Source organism: Triplophysa rosa, linkage group LG17 (genome assembly GCF_024868665.1).
Source record: "Triplophysa rosa linkage group LG17, Trosa_1v2, whole genome shotgun sequence".
In the NCBI taxonomy this organism is placed as follows: domain Eukaryota; kingdom Metazoa; phylum Chordata; class Actinopteri; order Cypriniformes; family Nemacheilidae; genus Triplophysa; species Triplophysa rosa.
In genome coordinates this window covers 19,566,736-19,590,970 of record NC_079906.1, presented here as the reverse complement: position 1 = coordinate 19,590,970, position 24,235 = coordinate 19,566,736, and the positions used below count along the sequence as shown (strand labels likewise).

The 24,235-nt window shown below is 37.9% G+C and overlaps 1 protein-coding gene across 6 annotated transcripts in view; it reads left to right on the top strand.

Annotated features, from left to right (window-relative positions):
- LOC130567618 (tight junction protein ZO-2-like) overlaps window positions 1-24,235 on the top strand; it is a 65,289-nt gene that overhangs the window by 5,350 nt on the left and 35,704 nt on the right. For 2 of the 6 annotated variants that reach the window (XM_057355850.1, XM_057355849.1), the window contains exon 2: window positions 6,630-6,759. The exons of 1 other annotated variant lie outside the window; for it this stretch is intronic. In XM_057355850.1, coding sequence (XP_057211833.1) covers window positions 6,630-6,759 — 130 coding nt within the window. Of the gene's footprint in view, window positions 1-6,629; window positions 6,760-11,098; window positions 11,355-12,167; window positions 12,234-19,657; window positions 19,744-24,235 lie in introns of those variants that run through there. 3 more of the 6 variants (XM_057355854.1, XM_057355856.1, XM_057355855.1) reach the window with 3 other exon arrangements.

The window sequence follows — 24,235 nt, the reverse complement described above, 5'->3', positions numbered from 1 at the left end:
AATTCATCTTTTCTTTTGTTTATTTTATGAGGGAAACAGAGAGAGAGAGTTTGTAATTGTCTTTTTACAATGCTGTTGTGGCTTCTAGCCATTGTTATGTTTACATTATTATCGTATATGTGTAGTGTGATAATAGTGATAATATCAATGATTCATCTATTCATAATTTATTTATTTAAAGTATGGTTATTGTAAACACAGGTTGATTGTGACTTATAGTCGAAACAACCCAACATTTTTGGTTTAACAACCCAGCACAGGTTAATTCAAACCCAACAACATATTTTACTCAAATTTGTTGTAATGGTAAACAGATTAATAGTTTGCATCCTAATATGCCATAGATGACATTGTAACATTCACACCTTTACATTTTTAAAGGGCACAAGTAAAGATTTGCAGATCTTAAGTATTAACACACACGTTACTTTAAATGTTCTTGTGCGATCTATATTCTGCTGATTATTATTTAATAAGATGATTTTCATATTGACAGTCGATCATACCATACTGTTTCCAGAAAGTCATCAGTGTCCCGAACAATGTCACATTACTTCTGTAGGATGGACACGTTTAATGGTGTTTTATGGGACAGATTAGGGAGATGCTGGTGAAAAATGTGCCCACACTGCATCATCATGTCGGCATCTTCCAACCAAGCAGCACGGATGTTGCAGACGAGGTCGGGTGGGTCTAACCCTTGAGCCCTTTGGACTGCGCCATCTTCCCTCCAGCTGTTATGATACAGTTCTCTCAGACATAAGAAAAATCATGTTACTATTTTTAAATGCTGCCTGCCGTCACATGACCCGTACATTACACAGATGAGGGTTAACCCCCCTTCCCATGGCTTTCTCTGAACCTTTGTCTTCATCACGCTCAGTCTTCTAATCCTTCCAGAGCCTCCTTCCACGTCCTTTTGTTTTCTGTACCACCTCGTATAGTTTAAAGTGTCAGGAAGAGTCTTTCACAGATTAAGTGGGTTCTTTTTTTTCATTTATTTCACTTTTTATTTATTTTTTATTAATTTATTAATATCAATTTATTAATATCAATCATGCCATCAGATTTGTTTCTTGAATCCTTTCTTCTTCTCTATACTTGTTATCTCTCTCCATCTCTCTCATCTCGATCACACAGAAGAGAAGAGGTAATTAACTGTGGACAGATGGTAGGAGGAACACGGCAACCAGGCAGCAGAGACACAATGGCCATAATTACTCTTTCTAAACCGCTGTACTGAGAACACCGCAGGCCATCATTACATAATAACCTTATGGGTCACATAGCGGCTCGGATGACACAACGCTTTCCGCGTCTGCCGGCACGAATGAGGAATGATGTGTAACATCCGTTGTCTCGCAAATGAAATAATAATTTGTGCCGGCTATTTGAGGTACTTGAGTCATCCGTCCTGTCCATCACACTGTCCTCTGTTGGAAACTTTGGCAAGGTGAAGCATAGAATGACACAGTGGGGTTTGGCTGGATTTGGCTCCGATATTCATGACTGGCATTTGGCTGTGAACCACTGCCCAGGTGCACTGCAGTGCCTACGGATGACGATTGGCTTTCTCAGCAGGTTACTGTATATTTTGTACTCTGGACGTACATTCAAGGGCATGTTTGTGCCCTTTAGGCTCGGTTCTGAAACGTCTTGTTTCCATAGAACGTGAGGGTACCATCCGAGCGATGTTTCTTTTGCTTTATGACTATTTCAGAGCAGAATTTGAAATTATTTCCTCATTCGCTCTGAAATTTATGCTGAAAAAGATCTGTCTGACAGAACGACTCTGACTCTCTCTCAAAAGCATGTTTAGACTTTCTTGTCCATTACTGCACTGGGCTTCACATAAAAGAGGAAAACTTGTATTATTTTGACAGGTTTAGCATGAAAGTCCCCTTGGTCTGTGAGTCTGCTCATGCGTTAACAAACAGGGTTGAGAACTCAAAACGTGCTGACATATGTCTTGTTTCATTGGTCAGGAAAGAATATGGGAAGTGGTTCGATGTGCATGCAAAGCAGCTTCTTTTAGCTTAGATCTGCTCATCTGAAAGAGAAAGACAAACATCTGATGTATAAAACGTGCACGGTTTACTTGTGTACATGCTCTTGTGCAATATATGCATCGGATCATAGACAGATATATAATCCCTACGCGCTATTGTCCGCCTGATCGTACGTCAACGCCGCCGCCATATTGGTCAGGGCAAAACCGACCGTAAACACACGCAAGTGAATGGTGGAGCTGCGGTTTTCTTCATATAAACACAATAACGGTTGCATTTCTCAACCAATTCCAATACTTTATTATTTAAACGTGGAGTACAGAAACGTTATGGCTTCAGTTAAAGATGGGTAGACTTGAAAAAATATAAATTTTCAAACGGAACTGCTAAAACCCAAGCTTGTCAAGCATTCATTTAGGCTTGATAATTGTGTACACATCGCTAATGTGATGTAAGTAGATGTAATGCACACGATAAGAACACAGCTCGTTCACTTTAAAATCTTTGGGAAAACACGGTTATATATTAATCTTGGGTCTTATTGCCATATTACATACTATTTATAATGCACAACAGTGTTATTTGTTTTACTATCTCACATACATGTTTTACTGCTGTAATTGTTTTACCGGATTTACAAACGAACATTGTTTATTTTTGAAATTGTATAAGTCAGGAAAAGGCCGTATAAATGTATAAGGGACACAACAATATGCAGAAAAAGCCATTTCCCCATCTAAAATTTTTAGATAGGCTAATATGTTAATTAAATAATTTTACCTTAAGTGTTTTGTTCGATGATTCAAATAAAACAATCTTAATGTGATGTGTTTCATTCTCGACTAATACTTCCACGTGTGGTTATTTTATTCTGTTGCTTGTCCTGCATATACAGGTATATATCCCTAACATATCACTGAACAGGGTGCCATCTAGTGGATTATCCTGAATAACAGGCTCAATTAATGCATATTTCACAATTCCTTATGACAACGATTAATTGTTAAGTATAACAATAGGTATGCATTAACGTCATTTTCCCACGTGCACATTCGGGACACTCACTGGGACACGCTCCCCTGGGTGACAAAACACCCAGCAAATTGACTGAGGAGAATAGGAGAAACAAAAAAAACGGGACTAAAACACGCACTTAATTGCTGAAATTACAAGCAGCTGGACTCGACGGTGATCCTTCGACTTCTCTAGGACTTAGATAGGAAGCAGGTGTTCCTGGACACTGAAATGTTGCGTGGAATTGCGTTTCCTGATATTGTAGGCAGTCATTTTGTTGAGTGTTTTGCCACCCAAGGAGGGCACGCTCCGGCGTGCTCACGTGGAGTTCACGTGGTAAAGTGACGACACGTCCATACCCTCTATAGAGATATTAAATACCTAGGGACATGATGAATTTGTACTCTACGTATATCGTAAACCATTGAAATATGTTAAGAAATGTAAACGTGGTAGTGCTTTTAATGCAGAAAAAGCTCAGCTCTCCTATTCACTTCTATGAGTTTAGTGGGCTGTTGCCCTACCTAATATGGCGGCGCCGTTGACGTCGCAGCAGACGTATCGTTTTGGGATTGGCAAATTAAATGTTAGGTTATCCCCCTCTCTCTTTCTCTCTCTCTCATTTTTTTTTTATTCAATTTAAGTGTGGTCTCTCTCTCTCTCTCTCTCCCTCTCTCGACTTTGTCTAGCAAATGAATCTGCAGATATTCTTTACTTTTATTTAAGCATCTTGTAAATGTTTTGTCATCGAAGAACAGAGTCAGGTTAAGTTATACGAAGTTTAAAGGGTCGCTGACATTATTTTTATATCATAGTGGCAGAGTGCCACAATACCAACATCACCATTGCGGTTCATTGGCACGCTTATTGAATCAAGACCTTGGAGCAGTTTGAGCTGTTTGAGATTGTAGTCTTGCGTGTGTTTGTGTGTGTGTTTGCAGGCTGTTTTTCATGAGTCAGAGCAGATGAGGCTCGGGTGAGACCCTGCGGGTCACTTGAATTGGGAAGTGTCACATCAGAGTCTGTTCTCCGCTGTCAGTTTGAGATTGATGTCTGGCCGTGACATTGCCTGCTTAAAATCCCCTCTCACACACAGCTCTGCTAACATCCGGGAACACACACACACACACACACACAAACACTTGGATGCAAAGTAACACTGTATTTACAGCAGATGATTTTGTGATTTTTGTGCACGGTGATGATGGATCCCTTACATATTTTACATTATTATTGAGGTGATTTTATATAGTTTTTATTAATTTTAAATGAAATACTAAAAATACTAAAAGTACATTTTTTGTAGATCTTTGATATGATATTATGTGACATAGATATAATCCTAAATGTAATTTGGCTAATTTATAAGCATTAGGCTATTTATTGATCAAGCAACTTAAAATGTCCTCACAAGTTATATTTTAAGAAGCTTGACTTTTTTTAAGAACCCAACCTGCTCTCTCTCTCTCTCTCTCTCTCTCTCTCTCTCTCTCTCTCTCTCTCTCTCAGTGTCACAAAGCATCACCAAACCTCCGTGACCACACTATAGACCTTTTAAAGACTTGGAGTCAGAGACTTGTGAACACGTCTGTCTCACAGAACTCTCTTTTGACGCAACAGAACACATAAATAAACTCAGACAGTGACTCTTCAGTGGTGTAAAAAGTCTCTTTCTTTCTCAGGATGACAGTTTGTCTGGTGGTCTGTTTTGTCCTGTCGGTTTCATTTCTGCTGTTATAGGAGACATATTGTGTGACTGCTAAACAACCCCCTAGACCCCTCGCAGTGGGGCAGCTCCGGCCCGTATCTTCTCTCTTTGCTGTCACATTCTGTTATGGCCGAGCAGGATCTCCGTGCCCGTGCACAGCTTGTGGTCGCCTGCATCTCAGACCTCCTGCCCGTGGCCGGGAGACTGACTGCTGGTACACGCAGCCTGTGGTCTTCATCGAAATCCTTCTACACGGCTATATCCTCCTTTTTACACCCTGTTATATTTTTTCTTTAATATTTTGCAGATTTTTTAGGTATTTTATAGTTTTATGTAATATTTATGCAATAATTATAAAAAAAATTCCACTAAATATAATATCATTATAATATCATATTTTTTCCTATTTCCATTCATTTCCTGTGGCAGTCAGGGGTCAAAATTTGACTTTTTAAGACCATTTACCTTCGAATGATTCACTTTTGTGTTCAAGTGCCACAAAAGCTTTGTATCATTGAAGTAAAAAAAATGTTAAATATACAATTTTTCGGTCAGAAGTAATTATTTAAAAAAATTACCAGAGGGTTTAACATGATTTTTTTTTAAATTTGATTAAAATGTCTATAGGGATAGTAGTGTCCAAAACGGGGGGTGACAATGCGCTGAAAATTTGCTGAGTAAAGTGGAGATCGTGATGACACAATAGTCACAAAATGTTACTGTGCGACAAGATCCTGTCACTAACACTTTTATTAGGACATATATTTCATGGCTTTGCATTACCTAAATGGCGTTCTTTGATAAGTTCCATCCTAAATATGTGTATATATTAGGGCTGTCAAACGATTAATCACGATTAACCGCATCCAGAATAAAAGTTTGGGTTAACATAATGTATGTCTGTGTACTGTGCATTTTAATTTTGTATTTATAAAAACATACGCATTTATTTAAGAAAAATATATAATTTTAATATTAATAAACATTTACCTATCATTTTAATTATTGGCAAATATAAATAAATACATGGAAGCATTTTCTAAATATATACATGTTGTGTACATGTATGTGTTTATAAGTACTAAATTAATATGCACAGTATACACAGACATGCATTATGTAAACACAGACTTTTATTCTGGATGCGATTAATCGCGATTAATCGTTTGACAGCCCTAGTATATATACAGTATTATGTATATATTACTACGGTCTTAGTTGTGTTGGTATGACATCAGATGCACCTGCCAAGTACACATGGGTTAACCACGAGGTTGATGTTTGAGTGAATGTGTATGGACCGTATAACTGTGAGCATGAGCGCCTGCGGTGGTCCAGTGTTGAATGAGTGTGTGAGCATTGCTGTCTAACAGCTACGGCTCATTTGTCACTATATTGATGGACTGATCTCTGTGGTTTTGCTAACGATGCACTGGATGGCAGTATCTCAGACCAGAGCTGAACAACTGCTCCCGGAGATCACATACATCACATCACGGTCCGCCACGTGTGCGAGAAGTTATCATCTGCCCATCTGTCTATCTATCTAATATGCACAACTATCAGATAAGGTATCAAATGTTTAATTGTAACATGCATTCATTTATATTTTTTGGCCAAATAATTGTTTGAGACTTTTTACAGTACCTTATACTTTTTTGCTGTTTCATGAATTGTGGTGAGTTTCAATAATTCTTCAGAATTCTTAAACCTGTGTTGAGAAATGTTCAGCCTACCCATAAATATATCACATACTGTGTGTGTATATATATTATGACAGCCGTAAAAGTCTCTCCGTCCATCAATGCTCAAAATAAAAGGAAGTAAGCTGAATTGATGGCTGCAGTCCTGCAGATCGAGCCTTTAGAATGTGTCCTAATCTGCATGTTTCATTATAGGGACCAGTACACAGAGTTGTTCCCCTCACGCCTCTCCAGAGAGAACAATTACTGGAACAGCGAGCCACAGCACATGTACCTCGCAGAATTACGCCGTGCCTCTGTGCGCAGTTTAACACAGCTGTGGCAGGTATTTCACATTTCAATTTATTTTACTTGCTTAATTAGTTTGTTTTTACCTAACACCTATATTCACCTCATACAGTATGTTTGTCACGATTTTTTGAGTATGTTGCTTTGTCACTATGCCCACATGAGCATTTATGGCACCACAGTTACATTGAAAATTACATACAGTAAATACTGGCATTGCCCATAGCTATCCTGCTATTAACATTGGCCACATTGGGTGACTCGTTTTCGTTTTACTCGTTAAGTAGCCCATAAAGCAAATTTTGTGTTTTAATAAAAAGACTTTGGTAGAACAGAATAGCAACCGTTCAGGCTGAAAACTTGCTTTTGGTTTAGATCTTGCAGCCTTCATGTGACCTTTCATTCAATCTTTATTCAGAGAATGGAGCCAGGAAGGGTTTGATGGTTTGATACATCTGACAAATTGGCTTGTAGCTTGAAATTAAAGCCCTCTGGATTCATTTATATGTCCAGCCAGGGGATGATAGTTTGCATTTCACATGAGTGTCGGCATCATTTCACGGCTTTTTAGATATTAGCATATCATACTTTTTAGATATAAGTCTCATTTTTCCTTGTGCAGAGATTTTGCAATAAAAGGACATTTGGGTTATTTTTATTCAATACAGTATATGGCTGGTTGCTATTATATAATGTAGTGTATGTCATTTATTTTTTACATAGTGTAAAGATGCTGTAGGTGTGTTCAGACGTAACTAAAGCTTACATATTACTTGTTTCATCTCAGCCTGAACACAGCAGCTGTGTTGCCCCTTTAATTCAGCTGCTGAATTTTATATATTTTTTCCTGAAGTTGGCATTTATGCTCTGACCCAGAGGGAGAGACTTAAGGATGGTCAAGGTGACCTTCACCCTTTGCTTCCCGTCTAGCCACGAAATGTGTGCTATCTTGCAGTGTGTATAAACAAATATTGGATGTCAACAGAAGACAGAATTAGGCTTATATAACATATTATTATACATTATATTATTTTTGAAATTAAGTCAAATAAAATATTTCAATAATTTATTTCATGTTCCAAGATGATAGTTTATGTATACCGTTTTAGCACAACTTAAGTTGTATTTGGGTGTAATATGGCTCATTTCTACGACTTTGTATATTTTAAGATCTTAATATATGAAATATCGTCGTAAAAATGTCATGATAAAAATGAGTTATCATGTTTAATAAAAAAAAGAATGTTTGCGTCATGACAGAAATGACCCCAAAACACTGAAAGATCAAGTTTAATGTACAATGTAATACAAAGTTTAAAGATTTTGTGCAGAAATGAACATGAAAATTCACACAAAAAAACCCAGGCAATAAGAACTCAGTCTTCAGTGAACCAAAACCATTCATTGACGTGTTCTATCTAGATGTACATCATTTGATGAAATGAATGAGATCCAGTTAGCCGTGTGAAAAGAGGCCCTCTAGTGTTCAAAAGCAGTACTATACAAACAATTCACCAGCTGAGTTTAGAATAGAAACAAGGGGTCACTGTTTAGCTGCACTTAACTTTTATTTAAATTAAATAAAAATTCACCTGAGAAAATTCATGTTTAACATTAAAAAGCTGACATTTTGACCATATCCACTGTGTTCTAGCTGATATTTTTCTGACAGGAGCTGGACATTGACACTAATGGATGTGCTTTATGTGGACTTATTTATTCATTCATTCATCCTGGTTATTTCTGTCCCTGTTGAGCTGGCACCCCACTTTTAAAATGCATTATTCATTCAAGTGTAGCTTCAGGCGACGTAATGTAGACGGCACAGGCTTCATACTTCCCTTCATATGTCAATGCATATTTCAGCAGCAATACCACTCGATCCGGTATAACTGTACAGCCAAAGCCATGCAGGAGAAAACATAAGCAACCTCTGACCTGTAATAATGTGTGAGATCCACATGGTCATGTTGCAGTGAGCAAAATGTTTGAGTAAAATGAGGGCTAGAAGCTATAACCGCGAATCCACCACACTGGAGTTCAACTCAACCGTATGAACTCGACGACTTGTTAAGCTTTTCTAATTATCACATTCAAGCCAACTGAATCAAAACATGCCCACCAGGCCATGTTTTAACGTCATCTGTTTAACTGGATCACAATGTTCTGATCTGCATCTTCACATCAGAGTGCTTTTACGTCATTTATTTTATGCAGCTTTTCCGACATGCTTTTTTAGAAGTGTTAATTAGGTCCATATGGCAGACTTCATTGAAACCCTCAGATTTTCTCACCTCTTCTCACACCTAACGCGGATGTGCTGGGGGTAGAGCAGCTACTTGCCCCTTTTCGGTGCATGTAGACTAGCGTCAGACCCGATTCAGGCCACTTTGCATGCTTTGCTGAGTTCACCTGCTGCATGCACCTGTGCGCCCCAAAAATCCCTCTGCACGTCTGCATTCTCGCACGACTTCCACACAGGGCGGTCTGGTATACATGGATCTAAAAAAAAATACTAAAATACTAGATTTACACTTTAGCCTTTACACTTTAGAACAGAAATAATATTTTAAATAAGAAATAAATGTCTCTTCTTTCTAGATTATAATCAAAGTCGATCTTTTGAGACGCTGTGCATGGTTTAATTATTTATTTAAGTTACAGTATTTGCTATTATTATAAATTGTATTTCTTTTCTATAGTTATATTTTCTATATTATTAAATGATGTCTTATATTTAATGAACAGCACATTGTTCAACAAGTGATGTTTTAAATTGTGCTTATAAATTAATATAACAATAAACAAATTAAGTAAATAAATTGATTATTGATGTATTTACTCATCCAAATCCTTATGTCATTGTTTTGTCTAGTAAACACATGATCATTTTTATATTATAATTCATATTTTGGAATTTTCTTTGAACCCCGGGGTACACACATATGAAAAATGTTAATAAAAAATATAATGAATAAGAAATATAACACAACGCACTGTAAGTCACTTTGCAAAATAGCATCTGCCAATTAAGTAAATGTAAAGTAAATATGAACTTTATTCCAGATTACACTTCTGCATTCTTCTACCAGTGTTTCTGATTGGAATTGAAAGGGATTCTCAAATCAATTCTCAATGGTGCACAAGCCTGGCGGCCAATTCTGCGTGAGACAGCCGTGATCTGTAAAGTTGTCTGTGATAAAGAGGCCAGTCATTGAATCAGACTGGATCAGCAACTCGCTGTCATGATTACAGCAAGGTCAGTCACCAGAATATCACTCAACACAGCACACTCCATCAGACACAGTCACACCAACACCGACAACGCAAATACTGCTGATCCAAAAGCGAAACCACAGTTTGACCAACATGTCTTGAAAGATTAATGCTAATGCATGTGAAACATGATATACTTCCCTGAACATACTTCACGATATCTCTCATGCAAATACTCAGGCTGATCTGAAATGCTGTTGCCAAACACATCCAGCTGGAGCTCCACCCCTTGAACGTTAACAGGGCGGTGATGATGTCATTTGTATGACAGGAGGTTGGTCGACGACAAAAGAGCCCTGTGATAGAGTTTGTGTAGGAGGAAAGGACTCACTGGGTGTTGGTTGACAATAATCTACTCTGTGTGTTCACAACTCATGTGATGGATAACTTGTGACATTAAGGGTGTTGCACATATATGAAAAATCACAAACTTAAATTATTTATACTTGTTTATGTTATATTGTGTATACTTATATTGTTTATTTAAATGATAACAGAGCATTGGATTTCAAGATGGTTCCTTGAATTATTCCAGGATCGCCTGCATGTTGCAAAGATTTGTTTCGTCATATATTTTTCCATGTTAGATAATTATGACGACCTCATCAAATTCTGCCTTGATTTAAAATACACTGTAACAGATAAATATTATATCAGAAACAGGCGACCTCTTAACTCTTAAATGCCCATTCAAGTGTTTGAATTGTGATAAAACAAGTTTCTGGTCAAATACTACATAAAGATGGTAATATAACAATACATATGAGAGTGTAACTTAGACTAAAGTCTCCCTTAGTGACAAAAGCACTTTTTAGGTTCCCTTGACAGACAGTAAACATTGTTTAGTTATCATGTAACTCTCTCTGAGAACAGTTAAATCAATGTTTGCCCGCTGGACGAATCCATTTGCATGTCGGGGGAGGGTGATTAGTAAAAAAACAAATGATTGAAAGATTATTTAAGGCAAGCCGAATCCAAAGATTGCATATTATTGATAGTTAATAAATGATATTTACTTACCTCTTTTGCTCAAATTCACGTCTTACGTAGGTGTTTGTGAGCCAGCACTTGTCACCCCCGTTTTGCAGTTGGTACAGTCGTAAACTCGGTTGGCTTGGGCTGGGAGTCGCTCGCAGCAAAATGTTTCCCAGACATTGCCTGCGCGTACTCGAGCCGTGATCGCTTCACAGGGAACGATTTCACAAGGAGCACTTGCTTACAAACCATGGTGAATCAAAGAGGCTAAAGAAAACTAGACGTCCGAAATAATCACGCTTGAAATAGTTTGAAACAAAGACCAGGATGCCCGTGAAAGGCGGAGGAAGAGTCGCGAACCCGAGTAAAAGCGAGAATGTTGTAAGTAATCCTGACGGAATGTCATTTAACGTTACAGTTTCAACCACTGGATGCGTTGAAGTAACGTTAGTTTTTTATTGTTTGAGAGGTAAAAAAACAAACTTTAATATATGAGGACTTTTGATTAACCTTGCTATTATTTAAACAGTAGTATGAACAAAGGTTATCAAACACCGTTTGAGTTGTGCCAATAGAACGTTGCGCCGTATATTTCAACCTGATACGTGTGTTCGACTTCTGCAGACGGATCGGCCGATGATATCAACCTATCGCGAGAGCGATCAGAAAGTACTTGGTTTTGAGTCGCTCCCGCGGCACTTTGATGTCAGACGCCGATCAGCATGCGCAACTTAGCATGAAGTACAACACCTGTTGAGTTTTCCTAAGGTGTCGGCTGGGCGCTACTCTACCAACTCTCTCTCGTCAAATTTACCCAAGCATGTTTACTTTCACAACATTTATGTGTTTTTAATGACTAAATTTTATTTGGACGTGCTTCCTGACGCATACGGTGAACGAGGTTTTGTAAAACGAGAACTGGGAATTGATGTTGTTTGACTTTACAGGCGTGTTTACATGTTTGGGTGCAATATGCAAAACTGGAGTTTCAGGATTGGCGTTTTGAGTCACATTGACTTTCAACCTTGTTCTCGAGTAGGGACTTACTGTTGGATATCGTGTTGAAATGTCACAGCTGTTCTTTTATCTTTTAAAGACCTGGTTTTGTATTAATTTAGTTTAATGTTTGTGGTTTTGTTGTTTTATATAGTTAGTTCAAGTTATATATTTTAGTATTAGTACTGTATGCATGTTCCCTGGGATTCGAACTCATGTTTTTGCTCTACCAATTGAGCTTCAGGAACAACATGATCAGTTATGGTGTGTACTTAAATTATATCTTGTAAAATACTGGTGCAGTTTCTTTGTTTATTGTTTTTTAACAATCTTTTTTTGTCAATCTAGTTGAACTGCAACACTAGAATTATGGAAATGATGTAGTGATGTTAAATGTTAATACTTATTTTAATGTACTTTATATATTTTACCTACCTATATTATAAAGAAGCCACCATTTGCATCTATATTCATTTGTTAAATTAATATATTTATCTATAAAATCTGTTTAATATATTATTATTATTATTATTATTATTTTTGGTTTTAATATTTAGCTTTGTAAAAAATGTATAAATTAATCTGTTACTGGTACAGAAACTTTCTCCAGAATTTTTCTCAGAGTTCTCTGTAAGAACATGTCAAACTATGGGTGGCTGTGCCATATAATCTACAGTGAGCTGGCTTTCTAGATAGTGTTTTTTTAGTGCCATCAGCTCAGCGGAGCTGACTCAAAAATGCGCTTATGATGCCCATGCATTGCAGCCCATGATGTTTGGAAACAGCCTTGGCAAAACGTTGCTTCTGGTTGCCTCATCTGAGAGGATGGCAGATGATGATGGCATTTCATTGTGGAGGTGATACGTTCACCCCAGTGGTCTCCTGCTCTGTATGTTCTGTCTGGTTTGGCCCAGCGGGAAAGAAGTTTGAGCTGCAGATTACCAGACCTCATTATTTAGGAGGAAAGCGACGAATTCTGATTTCATGTTGAGACAAGCTGTTATAATCACACCCAGAATCAATCTTCTCACTCTAGCAGTATCTCACAATTTCTTATAGTATTGTTTTTTTTTTTGCCATTAAAGCACCATGAGTCTGGCCATGCGCCTCTAGGGTCTGCTTGCTCTTTGGACCCCCATAACCAAACATGTGGGACTCTTGAATCAGTAGTAATCCACTAGAAGGCTATTAATCCCGGCCAGTTGTTTTAATCTCTCCTGGGGGCATCTTGGCATTGGTTTCCACTTCCAATCGTTAATTAGGATTCTCTCTTTGTGGATTCATATTCTGACATAATTTCCTTTGATAATAGACACACACGTCCTAAGTGGGTACAAAAATAACATCCAGTCATCGTGTTTTGCAGCGTTTTTAAAATGTCGGAAATGTTTTTGTGGACAGTGTTAAGTACAGTGAGGGAAATAATTGTTTGATCCCCTGCTGATTTTGTAAGTTTGCCTGCTTACAAAGAAATGAAGGGTCTATCATTTTTATGGTGGGTTTATTTTAACTGATAGAAACCGAATATCAACCAAAAAATCTGGGAAAAAATTTATATAAAGGTTATATATGGATTTGCATTTCAGTCAGTGAAATAAGTATTTGATCCCCTACCAACTAGCAAGAATTCTGGCTCCACAGATTGGTTATGTGCCTATATGGACCACAGATTAGTCCTGTCACTTTAAGAAAGTACTCCTAAATCAGCTTATGTATGTAAAAGATGCCTGCCAACAGAATCTGTATCTTCCATTTCAACCTCTCCACCACAATGGTCAAGACCAAATAGGTTTTAAAGGATGTCAGGGACAAGATTGTAGACCTGCACAAACCTTGAACAGGCTACAGACAGAAGCTTGGTGAGGAGGAGACAACTGTTGGTGCGATTATTTGGAAATAGAAGAAATACAAAATAACTATCAATTGCCCTTGGTCTGGAGCTCCCTGCAAGATTTCCCAAATCCCAATGGGGTAAAGATGATCATGAGAAAGGTAAAAGATCAGCCCAGAACTACACGGAAGAAGCTTGTTAATGATTTCAAGACAGTTGGGACCACAGTTAGCAAGCAAACCATTGGTAACACGCTATGCCACAATAGATTGAAATCCTGAAGCACCCGCAAGGTCCTCCTGCCCAAGAATACTCTTCTGGCTCGTTTGAAGTTTGACAATGAACATCAAAATGATTCAGAAAAGGCTTTGGAGAAAGTGCTGTGAGACCAAAATTGACTGTTTTTTTGGATGGAGAGAAATACTGACTATGACCCCAAGAACACCATCCCTTCCAGAGAAGCACAGTGTTGGAAACATTATGCTTTAGGGCTTTTTCTCTGCTACGGGTACAGGATGACTTCACCGCATTGAGGGGCTGAGGGAGGGCCAGTGTACCGTAAAATCTTTGACGAGAACCTCCTCCCCTTAACTAGATCACTAAAGATGGGTCGTGGATGTGCCTTTAACATGACAAAGACCCAAAACATATTGCCAAGACAACCAAAGAGTGGCTTAAGGAGTAGCACATTAAAGGAGTGATGAATTAAGACATCAATTTTAACCAGTGCTTTTGTTATATAAGAGGGAATCTTATTCAAGCAAACATCCTGTAAGTGTCAGAACTGAAAACGCCCTTGTTACTGAAATTACAACTGTTATTGACACCAGGCCCAGCAAACGCCAGGTCCTATAATGCACCTATCTATGACATCATTAAAAGGTTGAACACCGCCTTCACAGAAGAATATCAATGACTACTTTTCTAGCCCTGCCCACTGGTTCGCGCATGACAGTACTGAATTAACGCAAGCTGCGCGGAACCAGATAGAGCGAGCAAGCAATAAACATGCTGTTAAAGATTGCAAAATATTGTGCAGTCAGTGCCTGGTTGTGGAAGAACACAGTCGCTGCATAACCTTCCTTCGGATTCCGACATTAGTAATGCGTGGTTGAAGTTTATTTTTAAAGACGTTCCAGCTCACTTGGGTAAAACATTACCGCGGATTCCTTTGTGAACAAGGCACAGGTTGATGCTGGATTTGCGGAGAGATTAAAATTAAAAAGCAGTGCTGTGCCGTCAATATTGGATCCGCTTGGAATGGCACAGCAATCTTATGTGAGTACAACATTTTTGTACTATGCGTGACTATTGCTTTGTTAGAGATCGCTTGATATGCCCTGAGCCTGATTAGTATTACCTGGGGACCTCTAGTCATTTGTAATAATTGCAGAGGTTGTCTGTGATCTTAATCCCGTGTGAATTGGCCATGTCTGTAATTTGTAAAGTAAAAATTCCCCCCACAAATGACCTACCATATTTTGACGAACACCGAGGTACTGTGATAATATTAGTCCCGTGTGAATCGGCATCCCTGTGATTCGGCGGGGTCATATATTATTTTTCAAGGTTTTATCCACCATTTGCGAATAATGAAGGCTGTTTTGAAGTGTTTTGGTATTATTTCGGGTGCTGGGTCATATCCAAAAGTTATCGGGAATCTCCCGTTTGTTTATTTATTTTCATGGAAACTCTCGTAACATTTGAGACCCGCGATCGCGGTGATCTTCTGTCCGATTCGCACTCACGGGTCTCAGATGCTGACAGGTATGGATATCATTGAACGCCATACAACTATAGGCTATACAAACTATATGCAAAGCCTTGCCATCACATCTGGGAAATAAGTCCGTAAATTTGAGGAAAATCACAGGCTTCATTTATTCCTTTCGAATGCGCCACATGAAATACAGATGTGGGGAGGTTATTTATAAATCACACGAGGTCCCCAGATAATACTAATCCCGTGCGAGGCAAATGTGTAACCTAACGTTACGTCTCTAACCAAATTCACAGAAGGCTCCGCTCCAACTAAGTTTACTACGCAAACTGCTATCCAATCATAGCAGTGGGCGTTTACTTCCAAGTCTACAATGCGGCACACCCATTAAAACCGAGCGTTTGTCGAGCCGGCCTCAAAACCCGGGTAGAAAATAGCCTATTACGTATTGATTTTGATGTTTTTGAATGTAAAAACCATGCGAACGTCATAAGTACACCTCAGACAACAGTATAAATCAATAAACAAGCTCAGTTCATCACACCTTTAAATGTCTTAGCCAGTCTCTAGACCCTAGTCCTATAGAAAATCTGTGAAGGAGGCTAAAACTCCAATTTGCTGAGCGACAGCCAAGAAACCTTAAAGATTGACAGAGGAGTGGACTAAATGTATCCGGACACATGTGCAAACCTGGTGACCAACTATCAGAAATGTCTTGCCTCTGTGCTTGCCAACAAGGGTTTCTCCACCAAGTACTAAGTTATGTTTTGCTCAGGGATCAAATATTTATTTCACTGACTGAAATGCAAATCAATTTATAACCTTTATATAACATTTTTTCCCCCGATTTTTTTTTTGATATTCTGTCTCTATCAGTTAAAATAAACCTACCATAAAAATGATAGACCCTTCATTTCTTTGCAAGCAGGCAAACTTACAAAATCAGCAGGGGATCAAATTATTATTTATTTCGCTCACTGTACATATTTATACTAGGGTCCCTGTCTTATTAGCGCTGGTTTATTACACCCGCTTTGTGTCAGGCACGAGGGCATTCAGTTTACATTCCTTCTGCACAGTCCGCTGCTGTGTTGGTTATACTCAGTTCCACCTGCCCTTAACATTCACTTCAAAAGGATTAAATGAATCAAGCTGTTAGTTTGTGTTTTGCAACTCGGAGGGTGAAAGCTGTCATTTATTTCTTCATGAATTTATTTGTGTAGAAATGAATATGTTCTAAAATTCTGTATAAATATATTCTGGAGAACACAAAAGATGAAAAGCCCTAGTTGATGTTTTCAAGAATGTTTGTTTTTGGGTGAAGCATCCCTTAAAATATATTTTGTCCCAAGTTGATTTCATAAGATGATTCTACCAAAACACAACAACACTATCAAATCATCATTGTTTGTTTGAACAGCTCGACTTAACAACATTGCTCATCTATTGGTGGAGCAATGACGCTTCACTGTCAACAGTTTAGCCAAAAATAGTTTTTTTTGTCTAATATACGGAAGCGTTTGTGGCAGGATAATGCTTGTCAGTACTGTTGTAAATCACATAACGGTTGTAACCTCTGTAATGGATTATTTTAACTTTTGCCTCTCTCTTCCTGTGTATGAGCATTGTACCAGTGGTCCGCTTCATAGCAGCGGTTTGATCATTTGATCTTAGCAGGACACACGCTGTGATGTCAAGATCATCTCAGATCTATTCTCATGTACTGTGACTTCCTGATGTCTCATTAGTTTATATCGTAGCAGTCCAGATTTAGTTTAAAGGAAAAAATCAAGGCAGTTTTCTTTTAGATTGACTTGTTAGACAACGTCTTATAACGTTCCCAAACTTGTTATTTCCTCTCTGGCCATAAGAAGTAAGATTTGTCTTATCTAGGAGCATACAGGATGGGAACAGTTTACAGTTAGCTTCCTCTGGTGCTTTGCTTTCCTTCTTGAACCGTACCACACCCCTAAAGATCACTGGGCCTGTGCACGAATAAGGATTGCAAAAAAACTCATTACATTCCTCTGACCCTACAACTCTCAACATAATTACCAGTTGATGACAGAAATTTCTGGGAAGAGCATCTATCTTCTTTTCCATCATATCTGACATGAGTCATGCGTTGTGGATACACAGAACGTGTAGTTGAATTCCAGGTTGAGTTTGCTTTAATTTAAGTTCATAACCTTGTTTTTCCTCGTTAAGGGTTTGGGGTGTGATCCACACAGCGTTTTTAATTTATGGTTTAATTGAATTTAAAGTAGTGTCCATTCGAAGCACGCTGTATTCATTTTGTTTCATGTTTATGCAATTACTCGGCAATGAAAAGTTGCTTATTTTAGCTGGAGGGTTCATTTGTTTGCACAGCACCAAAATTGCTGTAAACTATTTAGATTTCCCCAGAGGACAGATTTGATTAGTGAAGACAAGACTGATGAAACAAAATTGCTTTAAAAAAAACAATACAGCCTTTAAGGTGGAGTCTAACTAATTTTTTTTAGTCCTGTATTTGCATTCTGTGACTGTGTAGTTATGTTTGGAGAGGGAAATAGGTGCTAAGCTTGAATTCTCTGCACCTAAACTAAATAGTGCATGCCAGGGTTTTCATTGCACAATTTAACCAAAAATATTGATTCTGAAAACTTTTTATAATCATAAAGCTGCAATTCATAACTTAATAATTGTTGTCTTGTGCAATTCCGTGAGATACACTAGTTTGACTTAATTGAACTTTAACCCACATAAAGATGAGCATCTTGCAGAGATGGCGACTTAGAGGCAAACGTTATTGATTGCAGCTTTAAGTCAAATAAAAAAAATGAAACGTAAATAAATCGAACTATTTTTAGCTATATTTATTTCCAGACTAGGCCGTTTTTGAACTGTAAAAAGATGAATAGGAACGATTATTAAACTGGTTGTCTTTTGGAATAGATTAAATTAAATCATTGTTATATCTATCTTCTATGCATTTAAACTTATTTTGATGGATCTAAAAAAAATCATCCAACAGAAGGCTTTGTGTGAGTCTTTGTAAAAACACAATGCTTTGGGAATTACAAACATTTGCACAAATCTAATTATTTAACCAATTAGTGTGTGTGACAGATGAGACCACAGAAAAGACAGCAGCAGTGGAGAGTGGACGAGAGCGTGGGGTGGAGGGCGAATAAAAGAGTTGTTTACACCAGCACACAGAAGCGCAGTTGGTCAAAGCCGTCATTGTTCCTCAATAAATGCTTTCTAGAACAATGAAGTTCTCATTCTGGAGAGCTCCTTAGAAGACAAGGAGACTTTGAGTACTGGAAATGTACCATGCCTGTGTTATAAAAAATAATATTAAGACCATCCAAGACCATAGGTGCCAGAACTTGTGCTCATTAAAAAGTCATTATTTAGCCTGGTTGAATAGCCCTTTCACTCGGCTTTCCTTGGTCAAATTCAAATTTTTTAGTGTGCTATTTCATTTTTTTAGTCTCTTTCAAAAACTTTTGTATGCAACTGCATCTCTTTTCACAGAATGTGTGCCCATGTTGTGCGGTCGAAAACGCTCTGTCTGTGAAATATACAATGTTTTTGATCTGTCAGCACTACAGCTGAGAGAAAACAGCTTTATCTTTTATCAGAATAAGACCACAAGGTTTGAAATACCACAAAAATTGCATAGCACCTAAAAATGACACCACCTAAACTTCCTGCTAACCTGCGGCTTATTGACATTAGACACTGGTTTTGAGGTTTCTTGTATTCAGTGACTGCTCTTAAATTCCCTCTGGGGCTTTGCTTGATCATTTGGAAACATCTTGATGTCCATTGAACGAACGCCCCCATGGAAACACAGAACACTAGGTCATCTTATTTCCTGAAGGCAGTGCTTATTTCTGAACCGGCAAGTTTGTGTTGTCTGGTGCGAGGTGCTTGTTTTCATCGTATTACCTTTCAGTTCGTCGTGGAGAGCACTGTCCTGATTGGCGCAGGCACTGCAGTGTGGGCGGAGCCCTGTGCCCTTATTTGTCCCTGAAGGAAGCTCTGTTTTTTTTGCTATGCAAAGCATTGTGGGAGGAATCCAGGTACAATATTCAACCGTTTATGCTTCATTGTCTGTTTTTAATATGATTATCAGCAAATCAAAGGAATGTGGATAGACGACTTGCACGGCTTTTTTCATCTGCTCAACTTAAGCAACATTACGCAGGATGGCTGTCAGGTTTCTGCATCAGGTAACCTCTCTCCAGGGCCGTAACAGCTATAGGTGTCCACCTGATACCTGACGGAAAGTACACACTGGGTAATCGGATCACAGCCCTGTCCTACACATTGAAGTAGTGCTTTTTTATATTTGGGCTTTTGGCTTGACACTTGGTTCTTTGACGGAGTGTAAACTATAGGCACCTTAAATTGATGTTTAATACCCAGTTCTTTTTTTTCTTTTGGTATGCTTTTTGGTATCAAACTGACTGTGTACAAATACCTTGATGCAAACAATTATAAATAAAAATGCAGATAAAGATCACTAGATAATAGCTCACAACATTTGTTGTTTACCAAACTCAGAGAACCACAAACAGTAAATATTTTGGCAAACTGTTTTTTGTTCCCAGCACACAGCCCTACTTTCTATGCTGTTTTCTTTGTTTTTGTTGTTTTGTACTGATGTTTTCTTTAGACAGCGTTGGATGTGTTGGCACATCAGAATGTGCTGAACCAGTTGTTAATACAAAGCTTAAATTCCAGTGAATTGTCTCATACTCTGTAATGCATTGCCATTTAATACGATAAATATCAGGAAGTGCACTGACCCGGCTGTACTGAACGCTATCGTTGTGATACAGTGTGTTTAATCGACTGTATCCGAGGAATTTTGCTGTAATCAAACAGGATTTATTTTTAAAATAACTATTTTAAGTGTTCATAGTAGGGCTGTCACGATTATTAAATAATCGTCTCATCGCGATTGTTTGACCTCATCGCGATGGTTTCAGATCATCGCAATTATTGCACATCTCTATAGAAGACACTAGGGGGAGCTGTAGTGCATCTGCATATTGCATATTTTAGTTAATATATTGTTACTAAAGCATGGTAATACTTGTAAAATGTACCAACACAACACAATCACTTAAAAAAAAAACTAAAACATATACAAATTACCTGCAGTACAATTTAATATTATTTAAGCAAATCTCAGTATGAAAACCAGTCTACCAAAATTTCATTAACACACAAGTAAAATTTTATTGTAGTCTTGCAAGTGAGAAAAAAACAGACTAGAAGATTTTCTATGACTGATAGTATTTTAATGGTGGCTTCAATTCACACCTGATCAATTTACTTTATTTACAAGTATTTGGTGGTTGTATTATTAACAGGTAAAAGCCTAAACCTTAAATATATGATGACCCAATTTTTTCCGATGTATTTCCAAGAAAAAAACATAGTCTTGTATTCAGAACAATATGGTTGTTTCAATCGCTGAATAAAAAATGTATGAGAATTAAATGTCAAAGCTCAAAAACAGACAATTCATCGTCATAATCGTCAAAGCCCTAAAACAGACAATTAATCGTCATAATCGCAATGATTTATTAGGCAATTAATCGTCAATCAAATTTCATAATCGTCACAGCCCTAGTTCATAGTGAATTTGTTTAAATTATTGTTCTGTAAACATTAAAGGAGTAGTTCACCTTCAAAATGAAAGTTCTGTCATCGTTTACATGCCCTCTTGTCATTTCAAACCTGTATGACTTTCTTTCTTCCGCAGAACACAAAAGAAGATATTTTGAAGAATGTTGTTAACAGCCCCCCATTCACTTGCATTGGTTACAATAGAAGTAAATGGGGGGCTGTGATGTTCTGTTTCCAACATTTTTCTAAATATCTTCTTTTGTGTTCTGCGGAAGAAAGTCATACAGGTTTGAAATGACAAGAGGGCGTGTAAATGATGACAGAACTTTCATTTTGAAGGTGAACTACTCCTTTAGAGGCTTGTGTTTGAAAGCTTGCAATTAGCTTCGTAGACCCATATACATTTGTGTAAAGTATGAATTTCTTTACAGAATTAAAATTGTAATGTAACATTTTTATTCTTTTACATTTATGTTGTTTTAAATGATAAAACAATATTTAGTAGGGATGTAACGATTCACCGTGAGCCGGTTGAAAATCGGTTATAATGAGTGACGATTCAAATCGGTTGAGGTGTGAACTGAATCGCAATACATTTTTTGAACAGCAGGGGCCGCTATTTTCACTGCAAACCTAAATGTGGATGCTGATATTTCTTAAATGCAAAAAAATCCAAGAAAAGCTCAGACAGTATTAGTTTGTTTATATTAAAGAGACTTTTTCTATTATTAATTTGTTATAAAATCGCAGTTTAGTTTTGTTATTTGAAATAAAACATTATTTTATTATGCAAAGAATCGTGAAGCATTTAAGAAATAATGCAAGGGAAGTTGTTTATTTCTAATTTGTTTCAACTCATTTTTAAAAAATAAATCGTGAGCAAATCGTGAATAAATCGCATCGTGAGATCAGAATCGTGAATTGCATCTCATCGTGAGCTGAGTGAATCGTTACATCCCTAATATTTAGTTGCTTTTCTGTTTTGTGAGCACTTCAGAAGGACATGTAATAAGGGTGTGTCCAGATGTCTGGTAGTGTACTTGTGGAATGTAGGGTCAGGTCAGATAGGAACGGGGTAAAATTAGTCAGTGCTGTACACATGCCTGGGAGATTGTCTGTTTGAATAGATGTTTGTGTCCGCGTCAAGCGTGACTTCCTAATGACCTGTTATTTTAATGAAGAGCCAATGCAGAACATCCTCTTTTTACGGTCTCTTTAGACGACTATTGTTTCACTGCCATTGTTTACGGTAAAAACATGACCTCTTTCTCACTGCTGCGAGCTATTTTAGAATGAGCCTCAACGAACTTATGCATTCCTGTAAAACCTAACATAATAAGGTCATCTGATGATGGTTTATGAGAACTCTCACATTGTGAATTTAGATCATGGGAAACGTTTGGTCGTCCTCATTACATTGGTGTAAAATCATTGCGGCAGAAGAACGGATGCAAAGCTCCGCATTTGTCCAGACGTACTCTTTTGAAATTGTAAGAGAAAAGCTTCAGATTGCACAAAAGGAATTGTGTACATTTAGCCCACAGTAGCTACGTTTACATGGACCAATGTAATCTGATTAAAAGTCCAATCCGAATGCCTGCAGACGCTCTAGTGGGTAGTTTTGTCATGGTTTTACCATGGTAAAACCGCATCGTATGTGCTCGTGATTCATTGGCACAAGACATTACTCTGCCTTTATAAACTAAAATTTTTTTTTTTTTTTCGTGCCGTTTGTAAAATAAAATATACACAACATGTGCTTTAAAACACTGTTTTAGTGGGTATTTAGGTGAACACTTGTGCAGTGTGCGCATGTCAGCAGATTATATCGGATTTGAAGCTTGTCATGTAAACACGCACATCAATCAGATCACTTAATTTACCTTTCATGTAAGCACTACATTCAGATTGCACAATCTGATTAAATTCAATCCAATGTGTCCATGTAAACGCAGCTAGTGTTGCGTTAACGCAACACTGTGACCTTCATATCTCCTTACGACATGTTCTTCAGTGTCAGAATGGTTGTGATGTTTGTGGGTTTTGGACATTTGGCATGCAAGGGTGTCATGGGAAAGACACGCAGGGTCACTTAGATTGTGTCAAGCAGCCCTCATCGTAGTCCTGACCTGTTCTGGAATGCCCTAAAAATACCATCACTTCTTCAGCTTCATGCCCCCTGTGCATCTCTGTTTCGACCAAATTCTTCACTCCTGTGTCCTCCTGACTTTTGCTTGGAGACAGGCATGGACTTGTTGGGTGTTGACACAGCCAATGAGGCTGAAGTTCAGAGCTATTTATTCAATGTCTGATTGGCCAGAGGAGCTTGCTTTTAATTCCCAGAATGCAAGAATGCATTTTATTTTAAACCTCTATGACTTTCTTCTGCAAAACACAAAACAAGATATTTTGAAGAATGTTGGTTACCAAACAACACTGGCTGCCATTGACTTCCATTGTATGGACACAAAACCACTGAAACATTTCTCAAAATATCTTCTTTTGTGTTCTACAGAGGAAAGAAAGTCATACAGGTTTTAAACAACATGAAGGTTTGTAAAAACCGTACGATTTTTCATTTTTGGGTGAACTGTCCCTTTAATTCCTGGAAACTGGATCGCTACCAGTCAAGCCCAATGTTGTTACAGCTTTCTGTCAAAACTTGACCCTTGTTAAATTTATGACTGAATAAAAGTAACAAGACTTTACCATGATTTAGATATCTTAGTCTTGGCCCTTCGGAGTCGTACCAGCACCCCTGTAGGACACATTGAGAGGAGAGCCAGTATAGATAATCAGCAGACTCGCGATAGGCGTTCGGCCCAGTTTCCAGACCTCACTTTGACGCCCCATAACTGTTCAGATTTTTATTTTGCCCGTGTTCTTTTGTCAAAGACTGCCTCTCTCTCCATTAACATACCACTGCCCGCATTGTAGACAATTATCGCTCGTAGTGGCATTGCTATTCTGAGATGCTACGTCTGTGTATAGCGTTTCAATATCCAGTGCCGGAAACCTGTCCATGGTATCGTTTACATCACATTGCTTGAATGTACTTGGCTAATTGAGGTGTCATCCCTTCGG